The following is a 25,838-nucleotide window of genomic DNA, read 5'->3' as shown; positions in this document are numbered from 1 at the left end:
GTGAGATCAAGAATGGGTACATTGACATCGGCCAAAGATAGAAGTGGCGGGGGTGGGGTCATGAACCCACCTCGCCCACGCAGATTACTAGCGCTTCACCACCAATCCAATTACATTCATGGCGTATTGCACAGTTTTTAAGTCACTGTATTGTAATATTGATGCTATTGCGAGTCTTACGTCCACCCATCTAAGATTGTTGGATGCTGATGTTAAAAGTATACAGGGTCATTGCTATCAAATCATTGATATCATATGAGGCATGTCCACTATCAGTAGAATCACATCTACAACGACAAGACAACTACTGTGGTAAAGACTTTTGATTAAAACAACAAGTAGGTATCTATTCATATCAATCAAGCTCGTCTTACTTCCAAGATCTCAAGCATCAAACTAGGCATATCAGCTCCTCACCACCAAGCACGCATTATCAAATGAGGCGAAGCCAGATACAGACAAAAAGTAGATTCTTCCGAGTGATACAATAAAACACTTTGTAACAACATCCCAAGAGTCTGTGTACCACAATATTTAACTATATTCCTATTCCTATGTTTCGCTTTCTTTTGTGATTTCATGCATCGCTTCCTCCCTTCCTCCTTCCATTGCCCCCACCATTTAAACACGCGGAAGACAAAGCAAGCTACCTACACTACATTCACAAATCCCTACTTGCTACAGAGAAGATGATCCACATCCATAGGCAAGATATATGTCTGATTTGGTGACGTATCTGCTAGCTGGATGCGGTCAGAATCTTGTTATATCAATTTGCTGCACATTTGAGAAATGCGACACTCCGAAAAGATGCTCTTCGCTCCATAATGATATGAGAAATTGTGCAAATATATCAATGCGTTATGACGAGATTGGAATTATGAACCCTGGGCTGCATAGCCTGAGCCATATAGGCCATTACCAAACGTTGCCTGACGCCGACTTTCTTTATGGGTGTTATCTTCGGAATGCTTTCTGGGTGGCGGTGGTAAGGGACCTGCTGGAGCTGGACGCATTGGAAGGGTTGTGGTGGTAAAATTGGCTGTATTTGCACTAGAGGGACCATTGCCCTCATGTGGGTCAGGTGCGTTCAGGGCGGCAAGTTTGGGTATCGAGTTGGTGGTGCTGCCTCTTATAGGTAGACCAGGATGGAAGGCTATACCTCCTCGACCCGAAATACTACCATTCTTGGTAGGAGAGCGGGATCTCGGGTTATGGTTCTCGTTGTATTGGGGAGAGGTTACCGAGGAACGTGGATCGGCATTTTTGATGGGAATATCTCCTGATGTAGGCGTTTGCGAAGCATTAGGCGAATCATCGCCGCGTAGAACATCTCTACTCGCTGGTGATAATTGAGGCGCAAGATGTGACTTGCGGTTGTCTCGTTCTAACATGCTGACGGCCCACTCACGAAGATCCACGGGGGTTCGCTTGGCAGCTTGGACGAAAGGCTCACGTTCCTATTAATCGTTAGTATATAGATCCTCAACATTGATGCGAGAGAATGCAACTCACATAAAGCTCTTGAGGGGTTGGCCTCTCTTCTGGAGTCTTAGACATGCATTTCTGGATCATGTCTTCAAGGATTTGAGGAAAAGCTTCGCTCTTGGGTAGCCTTGGCGCAGGCTCATAAACAATTTGTTGAAGAAGGTCAAGGATACCCGATGGTGCTCCATCTCCGTCAGATAAGTGCTCACTAGCGTCGAATGGAAACTTTCCAATTGCGAGCTCCATAATGGCGAGACCAAAACTCCAGACATCAGACTTTACAGTGTATTTCTGTCCTTGAATTCTCTCTGGTGCCATATATGTGGATGTTCCAACGAAGGTGTCTGCCACTGAATTGACCAATTCTCCTGAAACACCAAAATCACACAGCTTAATCTGACCCTTCGAATTCACCAGGATATTGGAAGGCTTAATATCTCGATGCATGATGTGGTGTTTGATGTAAAGATACGTGAGGCCTCCGAGGGTAGCTTCTGCGATTTTTCCAAGTACATCGACTCGAACAGGACCGAAATGTGTCGAGATTCTATCTAAAGATCTGACAAAAAGTTAGCTTCAGCGTTGTAATCATGGATTCTCTCCCAGCCACCATACCCAACATCCATATATTCCATACACATGATGACATCGTTGTTATCGCTCAAAAAAGCACCATAAAAGTTGACGATGTATTCCGAATTACAGTCGTACATAATTTGTAATTCTCGAACGATTCGACGACGCATTTCCTTTTTGGCTTCGACATGTATAACCTGTGTTTGCATAAGCGATTGTTTACAATTTGAGTCTTCGAGACTTTGTGCCAGCATACCTTTCTCGCCATGACCGTGCCTGTAGCCATATGTCTGACTTTGCTGACGGTTCCTCCATTTCCGTGACCGAGATCTTTCAGAACTTCCAAATCCTCCCTCTTCAAATCCAACTTGTATTCGATTCCAATCTCTAGTTGTGCGGTCTGTCTGCTACTTTCACTGCTAATCCCACCAGGAATCTGTATATCACTCTCGGATGGTGCCGCAGCACGAGGTGGGGGTGCATTCAATGCTAGACCTTTTACATTCTTCCTCTTCAATGTGCGCACCGAACCAATACCGTCCGACATTTTGTAATGATGGTCTAGAAGCTAGAAGTATTGACTGATGCTGAGACGAAATGAAATTTCAGAATCGCGCAAAGTTCTGGGAACGATTTTCCCAGTTGGCGCTTGGAAAAGGTGCTGTCTGCACGAGCGTACGAGCACGAAATCGAAAGCAATGATGATGAGTGAATGAATGGGTGTTTGGTAGATATTCCTTCAGCCCCTATTATGGATGATTATTCAAAGTAGACGAAATAATCAGGAGATCGAATAAAGTAAATAGTTCACTTGTCGTCGAGGATTATGGGATTTGGTGGAGGGACAAAGTGAAAGCGGGACAGTCGTTTGGGTTTGGCGCTATGGCAGCTACTCCTGTAATAAGAACGTGGAGGCGCGGTTGAAGAGAAATTCAATCGGGGAAATATTGTTTGGGAAAATGGAACAATGAAAAAGTACCCAAGTGGTGGTAAAAAAATCAATGGAAAATGTCTTTACCCCTTAATGGTTGTGATTGTGTTGTATTGGGCAAATCCTTCTCAGAGAGGGGTTGATATTTCATCTAATAGGCCGTTCCAATACGTACTATCTAGCTCGGTAGGTATATAATTCAATATTTACAGTATTATTGCCCATGTCATATTTGTGTACTTTCGTACCTGGTGAAGCTATTCGTTCGTGCTTGTCTCATCAATTTAAGTTTCTAACAGAGAAGTTTGCATTGGGCATTATCTGGCAGGCGCGTTTATCATTTGGACGAATGAGGATGTGAAGACAGCTTTGGGGGCCAATGTTGGAGACCAGGACTCCAGGAGATTTGAAGCATGAAGCGCTCTGGGCTGTGTGTATACAGAGAATACTTACTATATGACCCCACTGGTCGTTAATTCCATACAAGTCAATGGGAGAGATCCCCAGCAGATAGTAGCCATTGTTGTGTCATGTAAATGGAGATCCATTTGCCAAACCAAACAAATTGTTGTATTTGGATGGGTTGTAATGAGTAATGTATACCTACCTGCTTCTTCAAGAAGATGTTTTAGTTCTATTGGAAATCTGGTACTACTGGCTATCTATCTGTTGTACCTCCTAGGGACCTGGAGGCATCAGATAGTCCGTTTCCTCTGCTCCTTCTCGTACATAGGTAGATACTACGGAGATAGGCAGCTTTCGGTTTGGGTTAGAGATGCACCAAACGTATGTACGTACCCGTACCACAAGGATTTGTGATATTGATTTGATATCTGGATTGGGAGAGAGAGAGAGAGAGAGAGAGAGAGAGAGAGAGAGGAGCGAGTTTACCTCTTAGCGAGGGATGGTTGGAATTCTGTAATTGCAATATCGACCACACCTAGGTATACAAATTCTGATGCTAATTTATATCGCCCCAAAAACTCATGGCCATTAATGATTGTAGTTCTGGTACAAGCAACCAACGATGTTCGAAACTCTCTACTCTGATAGTTATTGCGCGGATCCATTTGGCCAGTCACTTCCAGTGTGGCTCGTGTGGCTAGAACCTGACCGGGGAAGGAATAGATATGACATTTGAGCCTCATATACGAGGCTATCGATCACCAGCCACAATTAATAAACTCCCAAGTCGCGAGAACTAAAAGGCTGCCAAAAAGTTGTCAAAAGGCGGTTCTTTCAGGTTATTTTCAGCTTTCAACTACAATTTCCTTACATGAAATTATCACAATCGCCTTGCATGCAGCAATTGTGACCTCACAGCCTTCGATATTTTCCTTAACAACTACCAAAAAACCCAGCAAAGAACACCGCAATCATGAGTATGCGCGATCTGATTGACGGTGACGTTGAGGTTGATGAAGAGGAGAACGATGAGGAATTCGACGAGGAAACTGGTGAAGCTCGCTCCGCGGAACCCCGAAGACAAAATGGAGGCTTGGAAGATGATTCAAGTGAGGAAGAAGATGATGACGATGAGGAGGCAGCTCGTGCAGTATATAGCTCTCCTCCTAAATCTCCATTTGCGCATTGTTACTGATACGTTACCAGATTCGAGAAGGCTTCATCGTAGATGAAGATGAAGAGGACGATGATGATGCGAGAAATAGACGTCGCCGCAGAGAAAAAAAGCGCCGCAGAGAGCAGCGCGAAGAAGAGGGTTTGGATGACGAAGATTTGGATCTCATTGGAGAAGCGAACCCAGAATGGGAGAGAAAGACAACACAGCAGGTTTGTTACATTCGCATATATCTACCTACTAAGCTAATTTTTATGCAGCCAAAGTTTAAGCGTCTCAAGCGTGGCCACCGAGAAGACAACGATCAGGACCGAGAGCGAGGCCTGGACCAAATCTTCTCTGATGATGAAGAACAAGATGCGCCACACGATTATGAGCGATCGTTCGCACGCCCGGACCATCGTATTGATGAATTCGCGGATTTCATCGAAGAAGACGAGCTTGAGGACGATGAAAGAGACAGACTTGCCGAGGAAAGAGAGGTAGCCCGTCCAAGAGAAAAGGGCTACGTTGGTGGTGCCGAAGCATCAGGTCTCGACAAGGATGCTTTAGATGATATGGAAGCTATCTTTGGAAATGGCGAGGATTACGACTGGGCTCTCGCCTTGGAGGATGAAGCTGAGGCAGCCGAAGCTGGGGACCAGAACCTTGAACTCAAGGATGTCTTCGAGCCTTCGCAGCTCGCGGAGAAGTTACTTACGGATGAGGATAACTATATTCGGTACTCCGATGAACCGGAACGATTCCAGCTCGATCGAAAACCTTACAAACATCTACAAATCACCGACGAACAATTTAAAGAGGAAGCTCGATGGATTACAAGTCTCATTTGGCCAAAAAAGAACTTCAACGGAGACATGCAAGCTCCATTCACCAAAGCTATTAGCAAAGTCTTGGAGTTTTTTGTTGTGGATGAAGTCGAAGTTCCCTATGTGTTCCAACATCGAAAGGATTATCTCATCCATGCCAGGAAAAATAAAACGCGATCGGATAACCCAGATGCGCCTGAATATGAAGTAAGCGCAGACAAGCTCCTGAACCAAGACGACCTCTGGCGCATTTTGGAACTCGACTTGAAGTTTAGGGCACTGATCGAGAAGCGTAACGTCCTAGACAAGACCTATGAGAACCTAAAGTTGGCCGTTGGTATCAGTGATGCAACCTTCGAGCAAATGTTACCGGACGCCCAAACTATGGAAGAGCTTCAAGATATTCAGGATTACCTGTATTTCCAATACTCCTCGGAAATCAAATCTCTGCAGGATTCCAACGGTGAAGTCAAAGAAAAGCGAGCCGGCAACAAAGCATCAAGATTTGATCGTGTTCGTAAAAGCAGGGCTTATGAACTCGTGCGAGCTTATGGAATCACAGCCGACGAGGTTGCTGGAAATGTTTTGATGGAAGGCCGCAAAAAGTACACAGAAGATCCTCCTTTGAGTCCAATTGATCTCGCCGATACTCTGGCTAGCCCAGAGGACTTCCCTACGGGCGATGGAGTTTTGGTAGCAGCACGAAGTTTGTTCGCCGAGGAACTTTTCATGAGCCCAAAGATGCGTCAGCATTTCAGAAAGCATCACTATATACAAGGACTCGTCAGCTGTGCTAGAACCGAGAAAGGCCTCAAGAAGATTGATGAACAACACCCATATTATGAATTGAAATATCTCAGGAACCAAACTTTCATGGACATTGCAAGCAAACCTGAAATGTTTTTGAAGATGTTGAAAGCCGAGGAAGAAGGATTACTAGAGGTTCGAGTATCTCTCCAAAATGAACGCGATTTCAGAAAACAACTCTTTGCAGAGTTCAGGTCCGACAACTACAGCGAGGTTGCTGATGCGTGGAACGATGAAAGACAGAAAGTTCTCGACATAGCATTTTCGAAGCTTGAAAGGACTATCACGAAAGGAGTAAAAGAAAGCATGCGAACAGAGTGCCAAGATTCTATCCTTAAAATCTGTCGTGAAGAATACTCGAGAAAGCTTGACCAGGCGCCATACAAGCCGAGAGGCATGGTTTTGGGTACTATTCCTCGAGTGCTTGCTCTATCTAACGGTAATGGTGACCCCAATCGCGATGCTGTATGCTGGGCCTACGTTGAAGAGGACGGTCGGGTCCTGGACCATGGAAAGTTCGACAATCTTTCCAGAGACCAGAGAGCTAGAGAAGCATTTGTCGATTTGGTGCGCAGGAAGAAACCTGATGTTCTTGGAGTCAGTGGTTTCTCTGTCGAAACTCATAAGCTTGTATCGAGTCTCAAAGAATTGGTGCAGGAACACTCTCTGCGAGGGAATGAGTTTGACAATGAAGAGGGTGATGGTGAGCGAAGTGAGCCTCTAGATATTATCGTCGTGAATGACGAAGTTGCTCGACTTTACAAAGACAGCCCAAGAGCTGCTGTTGATCACCCTGCATTTGCTCCACTCGCTAGATATTGTGTTGGCTTGGCCAAATATCTCCAAAACCCAATGAAAGAGTACGCAGCTCTTGGAAAAGACATTATTTCATTATCATTCCACCCATCTCAACAATTGCTGCCAGAGGATAAGCTTCGAAGACAATTGGAGACTGCAATGGTTGATATGGTCAATCTTTGTGGTGTCAATATCAACGAAGCGGTCAATGACGCTTATACAGCAAACCTTTTACCTTTTATTTGTGGTCTTGGTCCTCGAAAGGCTACCGCTGTCCTGAAATCTATCAATGCCAATGGTGGAGTGGTGAACACTCGTGAAGAACTTGTGGGTGATCCAGACAATAACAAATTGCCAGTTGTTGGTCCAAGAGTTTGGAACAACTGTGCTAGTTTCCTATACATGGAGTACGAAAGCGCAAATCCTGCGTCTGACTATCTTGACAATACCCGTGTGCATCCAGAGGACTACGAACTCGGTAGGAAGATGGCAGCTGATGCACTCGAACTTGATGAAGAAGATGTCAAGGCAGAAGTAGACGAGGGAGGACCAGGAGCCATTGTCCGGAAGCTCATCAAGGATGATGAGCAGGAGAAGGTGAACGATCTGATTCTTGAAGAGTATGCCGATCAATTGGAGAAAAATTACAATCAACGCAAACGTGCAACGCTCGAGACTATTCGCGCTGAGTTGTTAGCGCCATACGAAGAATTGCGTCGTAACTTTGGCATGTTGTCTGATGACGAAATCTTTACCATGTTGACTGGAGAAACTCATGAGTCGTTATGCGAAGGCATGATTGTATCTGTCAACATCAGAGTGGCAAAGGATGATTTCATTATTGCTAAGCTGGATTCTGGAATTGAAGGCCGTGTCGAGAAAGACGATGGCTCAGATAATTCCAACGCCTCTTTGAACCGTCTATTTTCCGTGGGCCAAACTGCTCAGGCTAAGTTGCTTGACGTTGATCGAAGAAATTTTGCTGCCAGATTATCACTACGCGAATCACAAATGCGACCATACAGGAAACGTATTGACCGCGATATTGGTACCTGGGATATACATCAAGAGCAAAAAGATAGAGAGGAGCTCCGCGAAAAAGACAAGGCCACAGGCCGCGTTCAAAGAGTTGTCAAGCATCCTCTCTTCAGACCATTCAATGCCACTCAAGCTGAGGAATATCTCGGATCACAAGCCCCTGGAGATGCTGTTATTCGCCCTTCGTCAAAGGGAAATGATCATCTGGCAGTTACATGGAAAGTCGCTGATGGCGTATATCAGCATCTTGATGTATTGGAGTTACAAAAGGAGAATGAATTCTCACTTGGTCGACAATTGAGAATCAACAACAAATACAACTACAGTGATCTTGATGAATTGATCGTGGATCATGTTAAGGCTATGTCCAAGAAGGTTGAAGAGATGATGCTGCATGAAAAATTCCAAAAGGGCAGCAGAACCGACACGGGTAAGATTACTTCTTTCGACTCTGATAATGATACGTGTACTGACTTCATTTTTAGAACGTTGGTTGACAACCTACACGGAGGCCAATCCCAAGCGATCTGTATATGCTTTCTGTCTTGATACAAGGCATCCTGGGTATTTCCATCTGTGCTTCAAAGCTGGTCAACAAGCGCGCGTTAACTCATGGGCCGTACGGATCATTCCCAATGCTTTTGAATTATTAAAGAGTCAATACCCCGATATGAAGGCATTGTGTAATGGATTCAAACTGCGCCACACAGCGGAAATGAATCGAAGATGATGAGGGGTGGGATTTTTCTTGAGGTTGGTGAGCTGAAGGGGGCTGAGGGATAAATCTGATAGACGAGCTACGATGCATCTTTCTACAACATGTAACAAAAGTTCTCGGGTTTCATAACTATAGCATTCAAAGGGGTTAAAATGGACAGGAGCACTTTCTATTGGCCTAGAAGTTAGGCAAAATTCAAGCCAAGTTTATAAGAAGTAATTAATTTATACCTACCCCATACCTATTTACAAACATAGTACTTCTAGGAAAAAATAGAACAGAATTAGTCGTTGGGTGAATTCCTTGATCCTGCTAATTCTATAACCTTTCTCTCTTGCAATTAATGATTTCTTATGCACTACCAGTCCCAATCCATGGTCTTGAAGTAGTTTCACCAATTCAATAATAAGCTCGGCGATTATTTACTTAGGATTTGTTGGTATTTTACATGTACCGGTACTGCACGATGTAATCTTATTACTAGGGATACATAATTTTGTGCTAAAGACGTGTCAAACAACAAGGCTGAGATTACCTAGCTAGAATGTCATCCATCTTGACAATCGATCGGTTGTCGTATTTGATACGTATTTGATAGAGCTTTATTAGCCTCTAGCTCGGCTTTGGAGATGGGATGGGGTGTAACCCTGTCTTAGTTTACTCTGCATGATGGCCGGATGATTTACGTAGCCTTTTAGAGAATTGTACTCTAGATGGGTATTTGGCTACTTTGATGTAGATTGTTTCCCTGTCTTACCTATACAACCTTACCTTGAGATATATTGATTGCCAAGGTTGTTTTGCTATTTCTTATTCTTGATTTTCGTAAACCATAAATCATAAATCAATCATAATTAATTCCCTTTCACTCAATGCTTCTACAAACATCCGCCGAACAATCAATTCATAAAAGTGCATTGACCGGTGAGCCGCTGACAGCAAAAGCCTAGCTTTAAAGCCAGCCTTCAAGACCAGGTCGAATGCTATTCCAGGGATTACCTACGTAAGAAAGTTATCAAACAAGTAATAAACATCAGCAAGTATCTCCGCAAGCAAAGCATCCGCGAGCATAGCACAGTAAAACCCAATATACGAACGAACAAATGGGATGAACTTTCGTATCGAATACGTGGAATTATCAAAGACGAAACTCTCATTGATTACCTATTAAGGATATCATCTATGAAGGGAGATCCAAACCTGGCTCTCAATTTCAACGCTTCTCCACTTCAAGTTAACATTCTTTATCTGCATTGATTTCCTGGAGTACTTGACCTTCCTAGATATTCCTGTTCCTGCCACGACTAACTCTCAATCAACTTGAACAACTTCCCCATTTCTCGGAATATTCGGATGAGCCATCAAACGGAAGAAAGGCAATAGAGTAGAGCGCAATGGCTGGCATGGAGCAATTAGAAATTCATAGCAAGGTATGTGTAATACATGACGTGGATAGTGCTATTGTCTAATAGGTTTATGCAGTCGTATATTGTTCGATGGGTCAAGGTTGAGGAGAAACATACAATCTCGTGGAGCGTTCAACCGCACAAAAAGTCCATGTGGGATAGCTCTATTTTCTAATTTTAGATTATATTATTGACTGTAACAGAAACTTTGGAATTGTCAAACATCCAGGAGCAGGATCATCAACAAGTGTAGCCTCTACCCCGCGACAACCCAATTTCGACGATGCCGTTCATTCCCTTCATCCAGATTCTAGTTCGCAGAGAAGACTATCCGCTACCACTGATTCGAGAAACGATTCTTCCACCGCACAAGAGCAGTTAAAAGCAAAAGGCTTCATATTAGTTGAATGGTGTGGAAAATGCGAAGCAGACAAGGTATCCATGGGCACATTCGCGGTGCCGGTGGGTCATGGAGGAATGTACGGATTGGTCTTCGACAACACATTCTCGAAACAAATATCGAAGACTGCCACTTTCGTTCTTCTGACATATCCATCTAATTCCCCTCCCCATTCGAGCAATCTACAAAAGCTACAGGGTCTGGATGGTTCGCATGTACAGAACAGCAGAAAGCCAAGTCCAAATCTCTCAGCCGCAGCTTCGGAGTCTGTTGAAAGTCTACAGAGTACGGCAATGGGCAGAGGCGCTAGTAGAGGTTCTATGATCAGCAGGAATGATAGCGAAGGTGGCTTTTCAAGCTACCATGTAGGTGTTTTACAAAAGAGAAGAAGAAAGAAGGGACAAGGCTATGCTCGCAGATTCTTCTCTCTGGATTTCGCAACTTGTACTCTATCCTATTACTATAGTCGCAATTCATCGGCACTTCGAGGAGCAATTCCATTAAGTTTAGCTGCGATTGCAGCAGATGAGAGGAGGAGAGAAATCAACATCGATTCTGGTGCTGAAATCTGGCATTTGAAAGCAAACAACGCCAAGGATTTCGAGGAATGGACCAAAGCTTTGGAGAAGGCTAGCAATAATGCTAGAGGCCCTATCGGAGGTGTTGAATTAGAATCAATTCCAACACCGAATGTGGGATTGCAAATCAGAACCAGCTATCTACAGGTCCCGTCAAACAAAGAAGAGGAAAATGAATGGGTTCAGATTGAAGGTCTTGTGAGTAGAATTGTAGGGACTAGGGATGCCGTTCGTAGATTATCGAAGGATACCGCCACACCAAATAGGCGACACTCACATCTTCTTGGGGCACCTTCGGGAAGTCCTTTGGTGGAAGAAAGTGCTGACTATTTTGCTCCTCAAACCAACCAAACCAGTCAAACGAATGAAAAGAGACCCTTTTGGAAACGGAAGCCGAGTACACCCGCACCTGGTACACCGACATCGATGCAACGCGGTGTAGCCGCACAACTTGCAGTTCCAGTACCCACGGCAGCTTCTGCTGTTACTGAGATCGATGTAAATGGCCCAACCCCTCGAAAATCACGTACTTCACATGAAGAACAGAATATTCATGACCATTGCACATCTTTACTCAAGGATCTAGACGCAGTTCTCTCGGATTTTCAAACTTTGATAGCTAGCAGTAAACGTCGCCGTGCATCAAATGCTGCACCTATGTCTGCTAGGTCTACGCACAGTATAGAATCAGCTTCCACAGGAGAATTTTATGACGCAGAGGCTGGAGATCCGGACCATTCACAGGTTATGATCATCAATCGTAAGAGTGGGGAAGAAGAAACTATAAATTCAGAAACAGAAGAGGAGAAGGATGACTGTGGTGCTTCTACGTCTTCTAGTGGAGGAAGCGAAGAAGTCGAACACGTGAATGGTGCAGCAGCACTATTCCCAATCAAGCCCAAAAATCTAGATCCTTTACCAATCAAGGCAGCACCAAAACGCCGAAAAGCCATTCCACCTGCAACAGTCATGCCTCCCAGTTTGATCGGATTTCTTAGAAAGAACGTGGGTAAAGATTTGAGTACTATCAGTATGCCAGTCTCAGCCAATGAGCCTCTTTCGTTATTACAACGCGTGGCAGAACAGCTTGAATATTGCAACCTCTTGAACACAGCCGCAGATCAAAAGGATCCGATAAAAAGACTGTTACATGTAGCAGCATTTGCAGTATCACAGTTTAGTAATAGTCGAGCTAGAGAGCGTGCTATTCGTAAACCTTTTAATCCTATGCTAGGAGAAACTTTCGAGCTTGTGAGAAGCGATCAAGAAGTTCCGGGGGGGTTTAGACTGTTGGTGGAAAAAGTCTCACATCGACCGGTTCGGATGGCTTGTCAAGCCGATTCGGCTAAATGGTCGTTGGGACAGTCACCAGCTCCAACCCAAAAGTTCTGGGGAAAATCGGCGGAACTTATTACAGACGGTCGTGTGAGAATGGTTCTGCGACTTCCGGATGGTATTGAAGAAAGGTATACTTGGAATGTGGCAACTGTGTTTTTGAGAAATGTAGTGATGGGGGAAAAATACGTGGAACCGGTCGGAAATATGACGATAACGAACGAAAGCACAGGAGCAAAAGCTATGGTAGAATTCAAACAAAAGGGTATGTTTGGAGGCAGAAGCGAAGATGTGGGCGTGGAAGCATATGATGGGGAAGGAAAACATACGGGAATTAGTCTCCAGGGAAACTGGACCAGTTCGCTCAAACTCGTCGAAGCGGGACGTTCCGGGACGGAGATCTGGAAAGTAGGAGAGCTAGTGGATAATGCGGCGAGCTGTTATGGGTTGACGACGTTTGCAGCGCAACTTAATGAAATTACTGAGATTGAGATGGGGAAGTTGGCGCAGACGGATAGTAGGTTGAGGCCGGATCAGAGGGCTGCGGAGGGCGGGAGATTGGATGAGGCGGAGGATGTCAAGGCGAAGTTGGAGGAGGCGCAGCGTAGGAGGAGGAGGAGTATGGAGGAGAGGGGGGAACAGTGGAAGGCGAAGTGGTTTGTGAAGGTTGAGGGGGGGGTGGAGGAAGAAGGGGAAGAGGTGTGGGGGCTAAAAGGAGGGAAGGATGGGTATTGGGAGGAAAGGGAAAGGATTGCACGAGGGGAGGGTGGATGGAAGGGAGAGAATGTTTTTGAGGTTTAGACGGGATATAGATTCAATTCGTTCGAGAATAAGAAAGAGTAAGAAATCAATCTAGGTACAATATCATAAAATAAAACCATGTTTAATATATGAAATCTTTACGAAGATAGGATATTATCTTACTATTATATTTTCTTAATGATTCGTTCACAATAGATTGATTGATTGTATATCTCCCATAGCTAGGTACCTAGGTAGATTGAATATAGACATTTCAACCTGGATATTGGTGTATTGTGATAAATACGGATACAGATACAGATATGGATATGGATATGGATATTTATCTTAATTCAGACCTTTTTCTAAAAGATGCTCTTAATTTTCTCATCCACAGTCCACACGATAATAATATAATGTATGCATGTATGCTAATGAATAAGTCTTTCTACGTCTGTCTGTCCATCTAAAACGAGCTAGAAACCTAGAAATCCACTTTCATTCCTACATCCTATGCTATCCTTCCTTTTTCCTTCTTCCTTCTTCCTTCTCCATCTCATCGTCCAAAAATTGCCGACTCAGCGGGAAAAGAAAAAGGGGGTATATCAAATACCACAATGCATTGACGACCTAGAACCGCTCGCTCTCCGGGAAATAAAAACCCCCAAACTTTTTCCCTCCCTTCCTTCGTGACCTTACCTAACCTGATGTCCGTAAACTCCTTATTGCCGGTATCGTTCATGATAAGATACCTTTCAAACCCATGCGTGCACACGCAGAAAGACCGCCCGAAGAAGATTGGACCCGATGGGAACCGGAGAAAGAAATAAATGCTGTAAATCGTTGTTGCGTGAATAGAATGAGAGAATGAAGAGTCGGCCTCCTCCCTGAATCGACCTTGCAATTTAATCAATCTAGTTTTTAGTGATTAATACACTGTTGCTTTGGTTAGTATGCTGTAAAAAGTCAAAGAGTGAAGTGATGAATACTCACGGTAGACTCTGCAAGACAACCTCATTATGCTGATAATGGGTCATGAAACCACCCCCTAGAACTCTTCTCAAAGATTGTAGTCTATGTAGTTTCCACCACTTATCAATTTTCATGACTCCACTCTTGTGAATGCGAACAAACATTCGAGATCCTAGTAAGTGGCCATTCTTATCGATAACATTTGAGTATCTAGGTCCTCGAACTGGGTATTTGACTGTCGCTAAAACATCTCCAAAGGTAGCGTGTAATGTTTTTCGGTCTTTCTTGGATATAGATTTTGATGAGGCTTTTGCTAACTCTTCAAGTGTATGTTCGAGTTGATGCCTTTGACGCCATGGCTCGTAGCGTTTTACTTGACTGACATCGAGAGGGAAACCATGCTCGTCTACCTTCTCGCTAGCCTCAGGATCATCCGATTCTCGTGGTGTGTAACTTTTTTCGTAGATTATGGCGATATTCTCTCCAGCGGCAATTTGAACTGATGTTGAGGAACTTTCTAATTGGTCGACAAATGCTTCCATCGCTGCCTCGGACTTCTCTTCCAAATCATCCACAAAGGTAGCTAAACTACCCCATTCTTCGCATGCTGCTGTCACAACTTCCGGACTGTCGGGGGCGTCTACTGAATTACCATCAGATTCGACTATTTCCAGGAATTCATCCATAATATCATTGATTTCTGTCTCGGATGCGCCACCGTAGGTTGCTAATGCGGCGATTGCTCGTATAGCTGCTGCTTTGACAGTAACATGCTCTGATCTTTGGTAGGCTTGCTTGAGAGATCGAAATATATCTTCGTAAACATCGTCGGAAGGGCAAGTAATAATTGTAAGGCCAATAGCTGTGCTAAGATTAGAAAAAGATACCCATAAATTATATGGTGATGATAGCGCATACCTCTCAGTGCCAAACAAGCTTCCTTCTCTCCCGTGTCGGCTTTGATACTTTTGCACAAAGCAGGATATAATTCTGCGACTTTCCTTTCGATTTCGTCGTAACAATATCTAAGCATGAGATAATGATTATATGCCATTAAAGCACGTTCACGACCCTCCTCGCTGCTTCTTTTCCGATCCACGATTTCTCCAATGCGATCACTTAATTCTTGATCCCAGACATCGGATGTTTCTTGCGGTTCTGGCGCATCGAGCATGTCATCAACGGAATTAACACTGGGAGAATGTGTGAGTATAAAGAATAGGTCATATTCTGAGAGAGAGAGGGTGCATCTACCTCCATGTTGTACTATCATCATCGCTCATGTTTCCATCTTCCTCATCCGAGCCGTGGCGACTGACATTGTGCGAGTTCGTTTTTGAATTTACGGTTGATACTGGTTTCGAACCGACACGCGATGCAGCTTTTTTGGATACCGTCTTATGACTCTCCAGAACTCTTCTTCTTAAATCTCTCGTCATTTTGAACGAGGGTTGTGTAGTGTAGTGTAGTGTAGTGTAGTGTAGTGTAGTGTAGTGTAGTGTAGTGTAGTGTAGTGTTTGTGTATGTGGCGGTGGTGAAGTTGGCAATGTGAATTTGTTGGTGATTCTGCAATTCTTCCGAGAGTACCTTATACTTGCTTGACTCGGCTTAGACAATGAGAATGTTGTGAGGACTTGAGATAGATATTTGTAGATATTTGTAGATATTTGTAGATATTTGTAGATATTTGTAGATATTTGTAGATATTTGTAAGGTTATTCTTTTGATAGGCTTGCACAGATTGATTTAAATAGAAACAATTTTTTTCAGAAATGTCTCTCATTCATGTAGGATCTTTTTATGAGTCATAAAGTAAGAAAATGATAAATTGTGAATCAAGAAATAATTTGAATGTAGGCATTTTATTTTTTCTGGCCTATGATGAAATACATCATGTGAATAGTATATATATATATATATATATATATATATATAGCTAACTCATACGGTGGTACCTACCTAGGCAGAACGTACTAGGTACCCAGGTACGTAGAAGTGCATCTAGTGAATCAGGATTATCGAATTATTCAAGCATGTGCGTCTTTTAATGGGGGAAATGTCTGCTCCTTGTCGCCCCTAGTACCTACTAGGTAGTCAGATAAGAACGATTGGTGACGGAATTATTATGTACGAAGGAGCGATAGTGAACCTGGAAAAAAGGTTGATATGGATAAGATGATGGCGAGGAGGACTTGGGAGTGTTTAAGTATAGGTAGGTCGGAACTAGACAGGTATCAAGCAGAGCCGGACACATGGAGGAATCAAATCGGATTAGATGAACAATACCTCGTAGGCCGATCGTATACGTAGCATTAAAAATAAGAGTAATTAGAGGGCGATGCAAACCAAAATAGGTACATTACTAGGTAGGCAGGCAGATGTTAGGGCAGGAATGAAAGGTAAATCACAGTAATAAGCTATAACTTTTGTTCCCTCATTTTCGCCTCAATATCAAGGCTTCCATCGCCCTCACGTGCCTCTTTCTCCTCAAACCTGGGGTCAATCAACCAATCCACCCATCCACCATCGATCAATCTATGATGATGCCTTATCGATAACACTAAAACCACTAAAATTCCTTAAATTCCTCATCCCCCATAATTTACCATAGCTTATAGATCCATTCGGTACTACCAATCCACAGTGGCCTGCCTACCTAACCTTGTACCTGATAAGTACTCAAGTACCTAGTACGTACCTAGTACTGCTTCTTCTGCTTTTGACTCTAACCGCACCCGTATCAATCAACCCCTCCTCTCCACTCTTCTACGTCTCCCTCACACTCTCTCTCACTCTCTCTCACTCTCTCTCACACTCTATCCAACTTCAACATCATCTTATTAATCTTATTAAAAGACACTCGACTTTATTTAAAGAAAGAAAGAAACCACACACAACAAACTCGGTCGTCAAATGCCACTTTTCTTTTGACTTCCGACCGTCAATGCAATCCAGACACATATTGAAACATTTGGCTGGCCGTTTGCACTACACTACGTCCATTTCAATCTCACCTTCCGAAGGATCCACCGCCAACGAATACAGATAGCCTTGTCGTTGCGTTTCACCATCCTCAACCTGAATAACTTCGTACAATCAATTTCACATTTAATTCCACAAATCCCATACACTCGATCACTTTCTTAATAGCTCGTACAGACTTCTCGAAGTCTTGACAGCTCAAAATCCACAGGATGTCTCATCAAGGTATGTAACAGTATGGATTTCATCTTGCCTATCCACTTTTGATCGTTCATCTATTCTTAAGGCTACAGCTATGGGTCATATCACTTCTTCCTCAGCCCCTTGAACATCTGCCGAGTTTTATACTCAGAGAACTCTCAATATCTTTTTATGCAGATTCCGTTTCACGATTTGTTCCTTTCGTGAACATTCACACTAAACTTTCCACAGTGAACATTCACATCCGCCACAAACCAGTCGAATCGGATGAGGACGTCCTATCTTGCGGCGAGAGATTAATCAATCTCGACCCAACACGAACAGTGTTGCAAATAGGCAGAGCTTCAAAGAGTCCTAGCAAAGGTCTCTTGGGTGCTATTGATAATGCGTGGTTCGATAGCCCGGTAATGTCTCGAAACCATGCCGAAATTATCTACAACCCTTTGGACAATGTAAGAATACTTCATGCTTGTTGTTGGGTTGGCTTGTATTGACTTCTTCCAGGTGGTCCGAATTCGAGACTTAGGTTCAATGCATGGTACTTTTTTGAACGAAGAAAAGTTGGGAGAAGAAGCCAAACCTCTTAACTCAAATGATCAAATTGTCTTTGGTATTGGTGTGAGACGTGGTATGGATCTATTCCAACCGTGTCATTTTGAGGTCAACTATGAGGTAATTCCATGGAAGTGAGTATCACGTATACCGTTTTCTTATACCACACACTAACCCTTCTGTCACAGGAGACCCAATAGCTACACTGTACCCGACTCCTCCGACGATGAGGACGATGAAGACGAAGGTTACCATTTCAATGATACAGAAATGTCTGAAGAACCTTCCAGTCCGGGTGACACATCTATCGAAATGACTCGCTCTAGCCCCACGACATCTAAGACTGTTGATGCTATCGACCTGACTATGAACGATACTCCAAGCCCTAGACTGAAGCCGACAAAGCCTTCTTGCATTTCGACTGACGAAGGAGTTGAGGAAGACGAGTACACTCCCAAGTCACCAGTCTTAGACAGCATCTCGAAAGATTCTCGCGATGGTGCAGGATCAAAGACGAATACACAACAAGAAGCTGACCATCCTCGAAAGATCTCTCGCACATACACTTTCGATTACGATAGCGATGACGTCGAAGATGAAGATATGCTTTCGACACAATCTGATTCTGATGAGTCTGATATAGAAACCCCATCTGAATTGCAATGCTTTAGGGATTTTGAAGATTTGCCTTCTCATGATGACGTTGATGGTGAAGATGATAGCGAAGATGAATCGATGTCTGATGCATCTGAGGAATCAGAGGTTCAAGTTTTGCTGACTGAAAGTCGTGAGGCACTCAATGAAATTCCATCTTCATATCCTTCAGTGGGCTCGGGTTCATCGCGTGCATCCTCTCCTGGTCCTCAGGCTACCCTCGTTCAGACACTTTCACAGACCACCAACTCTCGAACTCCATTTGACAATAACGTGGATATTCCTGAATCTCATGTTAGAACTCAGATTCATACTTCTGAAGAGGTTATCGCCCTGGATCAACAGAACAACGATGATGACGATGAAGTCGATGATGACGATGATCGAAGTGTTGGACTTTCCGAAGCTGCTAATGAAGGTCTACAAACTTTATACAAAGACGGTTTACTCAAGAAGGAACCAGGCACCAATCCCACCGGTCTCATCGGTAGCGTTGGATCTTACGATGAATTCTCCAAGTCCAATCTCGAGAGCTACTATGCTACGTGTACTCCTACCTATGATGCTTCGCCTTTCAGCTACTACAATCCTCAAATCAACCGCGCCTCGATTTCTGCTCATCAATGCGGAAATTCTCATAACGACTATTACTCTCTCACGAAACTAAGATCCCCATTTTCTTCTTTTTACGGCCGAGAAACTAGTCCTTCATCAGTAGCAATGGCTAGACCACCTTACCAGGAAAGTTACGCCGATCAAACTCCCGAAACCTTATCTGCCAGAAGTTTGGGTGATAAAACTGGCAAGCACGCTTTCTTTGAAGCCAGAGAAGAAAATAAAGTACAATTCCAAGCTCATGTTGATGATGAAGAGACTCAAGTAACCCAATTCTCACCATTATCAATGACAACAAGACCAAGCCGAGCTAGCAAATTCACCAAGCCTTTGGCTAAGTTCGTACAACCTATACTACCCATCAAATATCACGGCAATGGTATCGATCATGGTTTCGTAATTAACGATCGCCCGGTTTCTAATATTGAATCATCCAAGGACAGACCTTCGATTCATCCATATTATTTCAGTTCAGACGCCTCATCAAGAGCTGTGGAGAGTCCAGTCTTAGAAAGACATCCTACCAGATCGGGCTTAAGTATTGACGACATCATTGATAGCTCTTCAGTGAGCAAAAAGAGAAAGGCCGATGAGATTTCCCATGATGAATTAATCAAAAATGAGGTTCGAGATTGGGTTTCTGGTGTCAACGACTCTACAAAGCCCCAAGCTGCTATGGTTACACAAGAAGAAGTTACTGGCCCTGAATCTTCAGCGCCTACAACTCATACCATCCATCACGCCCAGAAGGTTCAATCAGATGTGCAACTACCCACAGCTAGTGCTGCGACCCAACAAAACAAGCTTGCAGTCTTAGCCACTACAACGACTGAAACTGAACATCGACCAGTTAAGAGACTCAAGATGAGAAAATTTGTCGAGGCTGTAGGATACTTTGCACTCGGAGGAGCTGCTGTTGGTGCTGGTTTATTTTCAGCACTTGTAGCAACAGCTCCAGATTTCGTTTAAGCTCGGTAAGGACTAACAATCCGAGCCGAATTACAATAATTGCTACTCTTACAATATGACGGCAATTTATCGAGAACTTGAAACGAGTGGATAACGGGAATAGGAATAGGTATTGGGGAAATAGCGAAAGGGGAGATATTATACCATGGTATTGATGGAAAGAAGCACTGGGTGCATTTCTTATTCTACCGAAATTATGATTTGTTAATGTGTCGAAATATTGACAAAAGACATATGCCGCGTTTTGAACATTGCGTGGCTGGCGTTTGAGGGACTGACGTACTGGCTGTCAATTTGTTTATGAGGGTAGTGGAATGGATGGATTGGGTTGCGATGGATAAACGATTTCTTTGGTTGATTGTGGAATGGATAGGGGTTTTTCATATCACAACATACAATAGGTACTAAGGCCTTTCTTCCCATTTGTTTTTTTTTTGTTTATTAGCTTTGGTTTTTTGCAAGGGTGCGAATGATTAGGTGTAGTTGGGAGTTAGTTGGAGCAACTATTAACTGGGTAGTCCTGAAACATAAATATGCTGAGATAATAAAACATGAATAGAAAATACAAAAAAATTAGAAAACTTGTATTTGAACATGAAATGTGATTGTGCTGTATGGTCTTCGGTTGAATGTTTGGATGGGTATATAATGAAGAATGTCTTGAAAGTTTTTATAATTCATAAGATAGACATTGGATTTGATATCGAGAAGACCTCTGCCAATTCGAGACTGTGAAATCAAATTGAATGAATGATGTTGAGGTAAGTATTTGGATGTGTGGTGGTTAGAAGTCAAAAGTCGGTTGGATAGTATTATGTAGGTATGTAATGTTAAATTATCCCGTATATTATATCATGCTATTTCTTTCTTATCCAATGATTACCAACTATGAGGAATTGAAAATTAGATGAAGGAAACGAGGTGAAGAGAATGAGATGAAGAGATAACTTCCTGGGGCTCATTGGGGAATGGGGTGAGGGGGGTATTTGAGGGTGTGTTGGTTGTGGGGTAAGGGGGAGAGGGAGAGGGAGAGGGAGAGGGGGCACGGTGAGTGGTGCTTATAGTGATGTTTTCGATGGTATTACTGATATTACTGGTGGAGTGGTGGAGTGATGGAGAGGGAATTAGGATCGGGATGAGTGGTGAGAGGTGAGAGGTGAGTAGGTAATGAATGGTAAGAATAAAAATGGAGATTAAGATGAGATAAAGAAAAATAAGGATGGGGATAGAGTGAAGATGAGGATGAGGATGAGGATGAGGATGAGGATGAGGATGAGGATGAGGATGAGGATGAGGATGAGGATGAGGATGAGGATGAGGATGAGAAGAGGAAAAGGATGAGGAAGGGGATGAGGGGGGTATATGGAAATGAAGGGGGTGCTGGGTGGAGTGGAGGGGAGGAGGAGTGAGGATGGAAAGAGGAGGGAGGAGTGGGTAGGAGTGGAGGAGTGTGGAATTATGTTTGTGTTTAGGAGAAATTGTGTATTTGTTTTTTGAGAGAAGAAAAGAGAAGAAAAGAGAAGAAAAGAGAAGAGGAAAAAGTTTGAGGGTATCGATGATTGGACAGAAGAATTTTAATTTTTGCGGGGGGGTTTGTTTGTAGTGTTTTATGGTGTTTTGTTTCGAGAGCTGTTGAATGATCTGGAGCTTGGAATTTGGAATTGGAGTTGGGTTGGGTTGAGGTTGCGAGATTAAATTAAATTAAATTGCAGAGTTCGGGGAAAACATGTAATGGAGAGGGAACTTGGAAGTAAGGGAGATAGATCAGTTTATCAACTCTATTGTAAGTATCGAATTTTCTGATTATTCCTGAATGAATGTGAGAATAAATAAATAAATGAATAATCATACAAAATATAAGATAATTCGGGAGTTAACTGGTTATCACATCATCTCGAATTCGAATTAATCTTGATCGGAGGAGAGATTGTTGTTGTTGTTGTTGTTGTTGTTGTTGTTGTTGTTGTTGTTGTTGTTGTTGTTGTTGTTGTTGTTGTTGTTGTTGTTGTTGTTGTTATTATTATTATTATTATTATTATTATTATTATTATTATTATTATTATGATTTTATATGTGGAAATAAAATTGATGAGTTGGATAGATAGAATGTTATGCGGAATGGGATCTGATGAAGATGGAGATGAAGATGAAGATGATCAGCGGCTCGCTCGCTCGCTTATGAAAGGGGTACTGGGGTGCTGGGGATGGAGTGGGTCTGTGAGGTTTGCTTTGATGATTTGGAATTTGTGAGTGAGGAATGGTAAGTGAGAGAGGAATGGAAATCTGAAAGATTGGATATGCTGTGCTTGTGGATGATGATGATAATAATATATGAAAATCAGGATGGATAAGGTTAGCGTAGATTATCTTTTCAAGGAATAAAAGAACTCATTTTTGTACAGGGCTATCTCAGAACCGGAAGAGAAGTGATATAACCAAGAATTGTGTATGTGGTTTTGTTGTTTAATTGATTGCCTATCTGTTTGATACCTTTTTCGAAGAGGTTTTTATTAGTATATATTTGTATCAATCATGTCAGTAAAGATTTAGTTTAAAGGCACGGAACATTATATCTCGTTTAAAGAGGGGTAGTCTGATGATATAGTTCGGTCAGAGAGTTATGTGCTTGGATCTATTAAGTTCTATAAATTTATCTTTATATGTATGTACGAAATTTGTTATCGCGTCTCACTCACGAAGTTAATGCTTTGACGGATCCGTTCTTGTTAGTTTTTAATCAGGGAGGGGGAATGTATATAGAGTTCTTTGTTTGGGGTTTTAGAAGAGTATCTGAACGTGTTTTTCGATGTTGTGCGATTAGTTATGTTATTCAGTATCCTTTCCATTCTCAGGTTTCAGCTAGAAAGTCGAAGGAGTGATGCGGGTGTAAAGCAGAGATTGTGCTGTGAAAGAAATAGAGGAGAGAGGAGAATGTTTACAAGATTATCAGAACAAACCCAAGGCTGAGCCGGTAAGTGATTGTGGTGCTATAAGAAAAGCATAAAGTATTTGAAATCTCTGAGTAGATAACGAGAGTTGCTAGTAACGATTAGACTACTATTTCCGCAATGGATCTATAGAATCACCAAATTCTGAGCCCGTGAAGGGAAATAATAAGTCAAAGACGTTGCCGGGAGGGGTGAAGATATTACCTTTGTTTTGTTGCGCTACTAGAAGCATAAAAAGAGCTTATCACCCGGAGAAAAGAGTCTAGAAAAAGTTGTGATATGGTACTTTACTATTCTTCAGTGTATTAAGTGACTAACGATATTTTAGAAGAAGTGTTGTGTTGAGAAGTAAGCTCCTACAGAATGTTCTGCCTATAGATTAGAAGGCTAAGATGGATGAAATGAAGTCGATGGAGGGATTCTGGTTATTTCTTGTTCGCTATTTTGTTGATGGATTAGGTCTTCATGGGATTGATACAGTCGTAGAATCAAGGTGAGGATCTATATGTTCTATTGGTAGGCATACTTTTGCATGCTCTAGCGATAATTTGATGAATAGGAAAAAATGGAGATTCCTATCATCGCCGCTCGTAGTCAGTGTAGGCAATAGTATTTCCTGTAATTCGTATACGCATCAGTTTAGTGGTGCATATCGATTTTTTTCGAAATACGTACTTACATAGTATGGAATTCAATATCATTTAGCTATTCATTATTATTAGCAATATACTGAAATACTAGAATCCAACATAAAATATTCATTCCTATTCAAATCAGGCTAGAAATAAGGGATTTCACATTAATTTGAAGTAAGGAATGGAATTTTATTATCTAATATGCACCTAATAAGGACAGGAATGAATATTCTATAATGAATTCCAGTATTTCAATATATTGCTAGTATTCTTTAGGCATATAAATATGTACGAGAGTGGTATCATCTCCTTTTCTAAACGTATTGGCGGTTATATTAATATGCTAATATACGCTATAATTTCATTACAGTATACTATTGCCCACACTGCTCGTAGTCAGAGACCTTGGATTTATCGTAAAATGTGGAGCTATCGGATTCCCTTGCTACAAGAGCATAAAGATATTATATTAGATGATAAAAGAGATGCGTAAACACTCGTCAAGTGTTATGATGTGATAGCAAACATTAGAAAAGGTCATGATATCGAAGAGATAGTGCAGACGAGCTTGATTCAGTATTCGGAAGTTATGATGAGAACGATTTGAAGGATGTTTTGAAAATTGAGACTTATCTGATTTTGATTTACACAAATTGAAAGCGCTGTAGGCGCAAGTGTAGATAGAGCGAAGCAATTCATGGTCACAAGAAGATATAAAAGCCATTGATGGGAAAATATAAAAATTTCCAAGTTTTCCATCATACACCTGTTAATCCCCAATCGTATGTTTCGTATCTACATTGCAACTTGTGCGTTTTCCAGTCTATTTACATGCATCTAATCCAGCCAACTATGATACAGGAAGTTTCCACGGCACCGCATCCAGCTTCATCTAGGTGGTTCTGGGAGGGTCTAACTCAGGGTTGTTCGTAGTGTCAATTTCCATGGTAATATATCCAATCATTCCCTTGGTGATATCTTCTCCATCAATTGGAACAATATCCATGACTGGATTGTATCCGTGTGCGAATCCACCAGTGTAGCAGTTGTCCTCAGCATTGGTGGTGCGGTTGATTTGAGTATGGCTCACATAAGGTTCTTGAGCCATGATTGTCTCGGTAACGGTGTCGTTGAAATAGAATTGACCGATGGAGTTTGAGTTTCCGGTTAAAACGGTACCATTAGAGTGAAGGACATAGTCGGTGAAAACCACATCGTGTTAGTGAATGAATACAGCTTTGAAATGAAAAGAAGGTGTTAAGTATGCGGGAAAGAGAAAAGTTTACCTTGAGCATGAATGTGAATAGTTCTCTGAACATAGAAACCAGGGAAGACAGTCTTCATCTCCAACATTCCCTCATCATTCGTAGGCTACATTCCTCTCAACCAAGTTGTATCATTTGTGTGAATATCCGTAACACCGATTTCGTAATCCGTAATATTCATCTCCCTAAGCAGAGTGGGGAATGGAATGTTGGCGTCTCGACCAGTGAAACTGGAATAACTACCAGTGCCATTGCAATGCCAAAAGGCAACGAGAGCATTTGGAAGGGGCTCACATGTCGCCATATCGATAACTCCCACATCGAGAATTAGAGGAATACCGGCTTGGCCTTCGGTCATATCTTGACGGAGAGTCTCGGATCGAGGCCAGTAGTAAGGGCCAGCAGTGACGTCGGCGGCCAAGACACAAGTATCATTCTTGAGGACATCATAGTAAGGCGCTTCGGTGGTGATGGTGTATGTTGCGTTTCCAGATCGCTTGGCGAGAGCTTCTGCGTTTCGTCGTTCATATCGACGTTTGTTGTAGTTTGCAGTTCCGGAAGCGCATCGCTTGGAGAGGTTTGCGGAACGTTTGAGCACTTCTGTTGAAGCTTCTTCGTGGGCAAGAAGTGGTGTGGCGAGAAGGCCGAGGACTGAGAGGTGTTGTAGCTTCATGTTGATGGATTTTCCTGGTTTCAAGCTGGAGAAGCAGATGTGCTGCAAACTGTGTCGATACTTCAATGTAGAAGTAGATGGTGCTCCCTTATATATGCTTTCCAACCCTCACTCATTACCTTTAGATACACATCATCGGTCAATGTGCCTACAATCTGAAAGCCCACA

General features: G+C 42.6%; 7 protein-coding genes across 7 annotated transcripts; 4 read left to right on the top strand and 3 right to left on the bottom strand.

The window, feature by feature from the left end:
• Positions 1 to 290: 290 nt before the first annotated feature.
• On the bottom strand, positions 291 to 3,089 carry EAE97_009246 (uncharacterized protein). Its single transcript, XM_038879761.1, has 4 exons — positions 2,321 to 3,089; positions 2,104 to 2,261; positions 1,516 to 2,047; positions 291 to 1,460 (listed from the first exon to the last, which is right to left on the bottom strand). Exons 1-4 carry the CDS (start codon positions 2,609 to 2,611, stop codon positions 879 to 881), a joined length of 1,563 nt encoding a protein of 520 aa, XP_038729317.1. The 5' UTR covers positions 2,612 to 3,089; the 3' UTR covers positions 291 to 878.
• Positions 3,090 to 4,373: 1,284 nt separating this feature from the next.
• On the top strand, positions 4,374 to 8,756 carry EAE97_009245 (uncharacterized protein; the record flags this gene model as incomplete). The annotated part of the gene is made up of 4 exons (XM_038879760.1): positions 4,374 to 4,550; positions 4,607 to 4,786; positions 4,835 to 8,456; positions 8,512 to 8,756. The coding sequence occupies 4 exons, from the start codon at positions 4,374 to 4,376 to the stop codon at positions 8,754 to 8,756; spliced, it is 4,224 nt and encodes a 1,407-aa protein (XP_038729316.1).
• Positions 8,757 to 9,580: 824 nt separating this feature from the next.
• Positions 9,581 to 13,264, top strand: EAE97_009244 (uncharacterized protein; the record flags this gene model as incomplete). The annotated part of the gene is made up of 3 exons (XM_038879759.1): positions 9,581 to 10,174; positions 10,227 to 10,303; positions 10,354 to 13,264. Exons 1-3 carry the CDS (start codon positions 10,139 to 10,141, stop codon positions 13,262 to 13,264), a joined length of 3,024 nt encoding a protein of 1,007 aa, XP_038729315.1. The 5' UTR covers positions 9,581 to 10,138.
• Positions 13,265 to 14,118: 854 nt separating this feature from the next.
• On the bottom strand, positions 14,119 to 15,615 carry EAE97_009243 (uncharacterized protein; the record flags this gene model as incomplete). Its single annotated transcript, XM_038879758.1, has 4 exons — positions 14,119 to 14,140; positions 14,198 to 15,038; positions 15,095 to 15,369; positions 15,431 to 15,615. The coding sequence occupies 4 exons, from the start codon at positions 15,613 to 15,615 to the stop codon at positions 14,119 to 14,121; spliced, it is 1,323 nt and encodes a 440-aa protein (XP_038729314.1).
• A 1,755-nt stretch (positions 15,616 to 17,370) lies between these two features.
• Positions 17,371 to 20,149, top strand: EAE97_009242 (uncharacterized protein; the record flags this gene model as incomplete). The annotated part of the gene is made up of 4 exons (XM_038879757.1): positions 17,371 to 17,383; positions 17,591 to 17,811; positions 17,864 to 18,045; positions 18,100 to 20,149. 4 exons carry the CDS (start codon positions 17,371 to 17,373, stop codon positions 20,147 to 20,149), a joined length of 2,466 nt encoding a protein of 821 aa, XP_038729313.1.
• A 1,066-nt stretch (positions 20,150 to 21,215) lies between these two features.
• On the top strand, positions 21,216 to 21,558 carry EAE97_009241 (uncharacterized protein; the record flags this gene model as incomplete). Its single annotated transcript, XM_038879756.1, has 2 exons — positions 21,216 to 21,227; positions 21,379 to 21,558. 2 exons carry the CDS (start codon positions 21,216 to 21,218, stop codon positions 21,556 to 21,558), a joined length of 192 nt encoding a protein of 63 aa, XP_038729312.1.
• Positions 21,559 to 24,925: 3,367 nt separating this feature from the next.
• Positions 24,926 to 25,670, bottom strand: EAE97_009240 (uncharacterized protein; the record flags this gene model as incomplete). The annotated part of the gene is made up of 1 exon (XM_038879755.1): positions 24,926 to 25,670. The coding sequence occupies one exon, from the start codon at positions 25,668 to 25,670 to the stop codon at positions 25,104 to 25,106; it is 567 nt and encodes a 188-aa protein (XP_038729311.1). The 3' UTR covers positions 24,926 to 25,103.
• Positions 25,671 to 25,838: the final 168 nt, after the last annotated feature.

The sequence above is a fragment of the Botrytis byssoidea genome, assembly GCF_014898295.1.
Source record: "Botrytis byssoidea strain MUCL 94 chromosome Unknown BBYS_021, whole genome shotgun sequence".
NCBI lineage: Eukaryota > Fungi > Ascomycota > Leotiomycetes > Helotiales > Sclerotiniaceae > Botrytis > Botrytis byssoidea.
The sequence above is the reverse complement of the archived record's forward strand: the minus strand, read 5'-3'. Positions and strand labels throughout refer to the sequence as shown.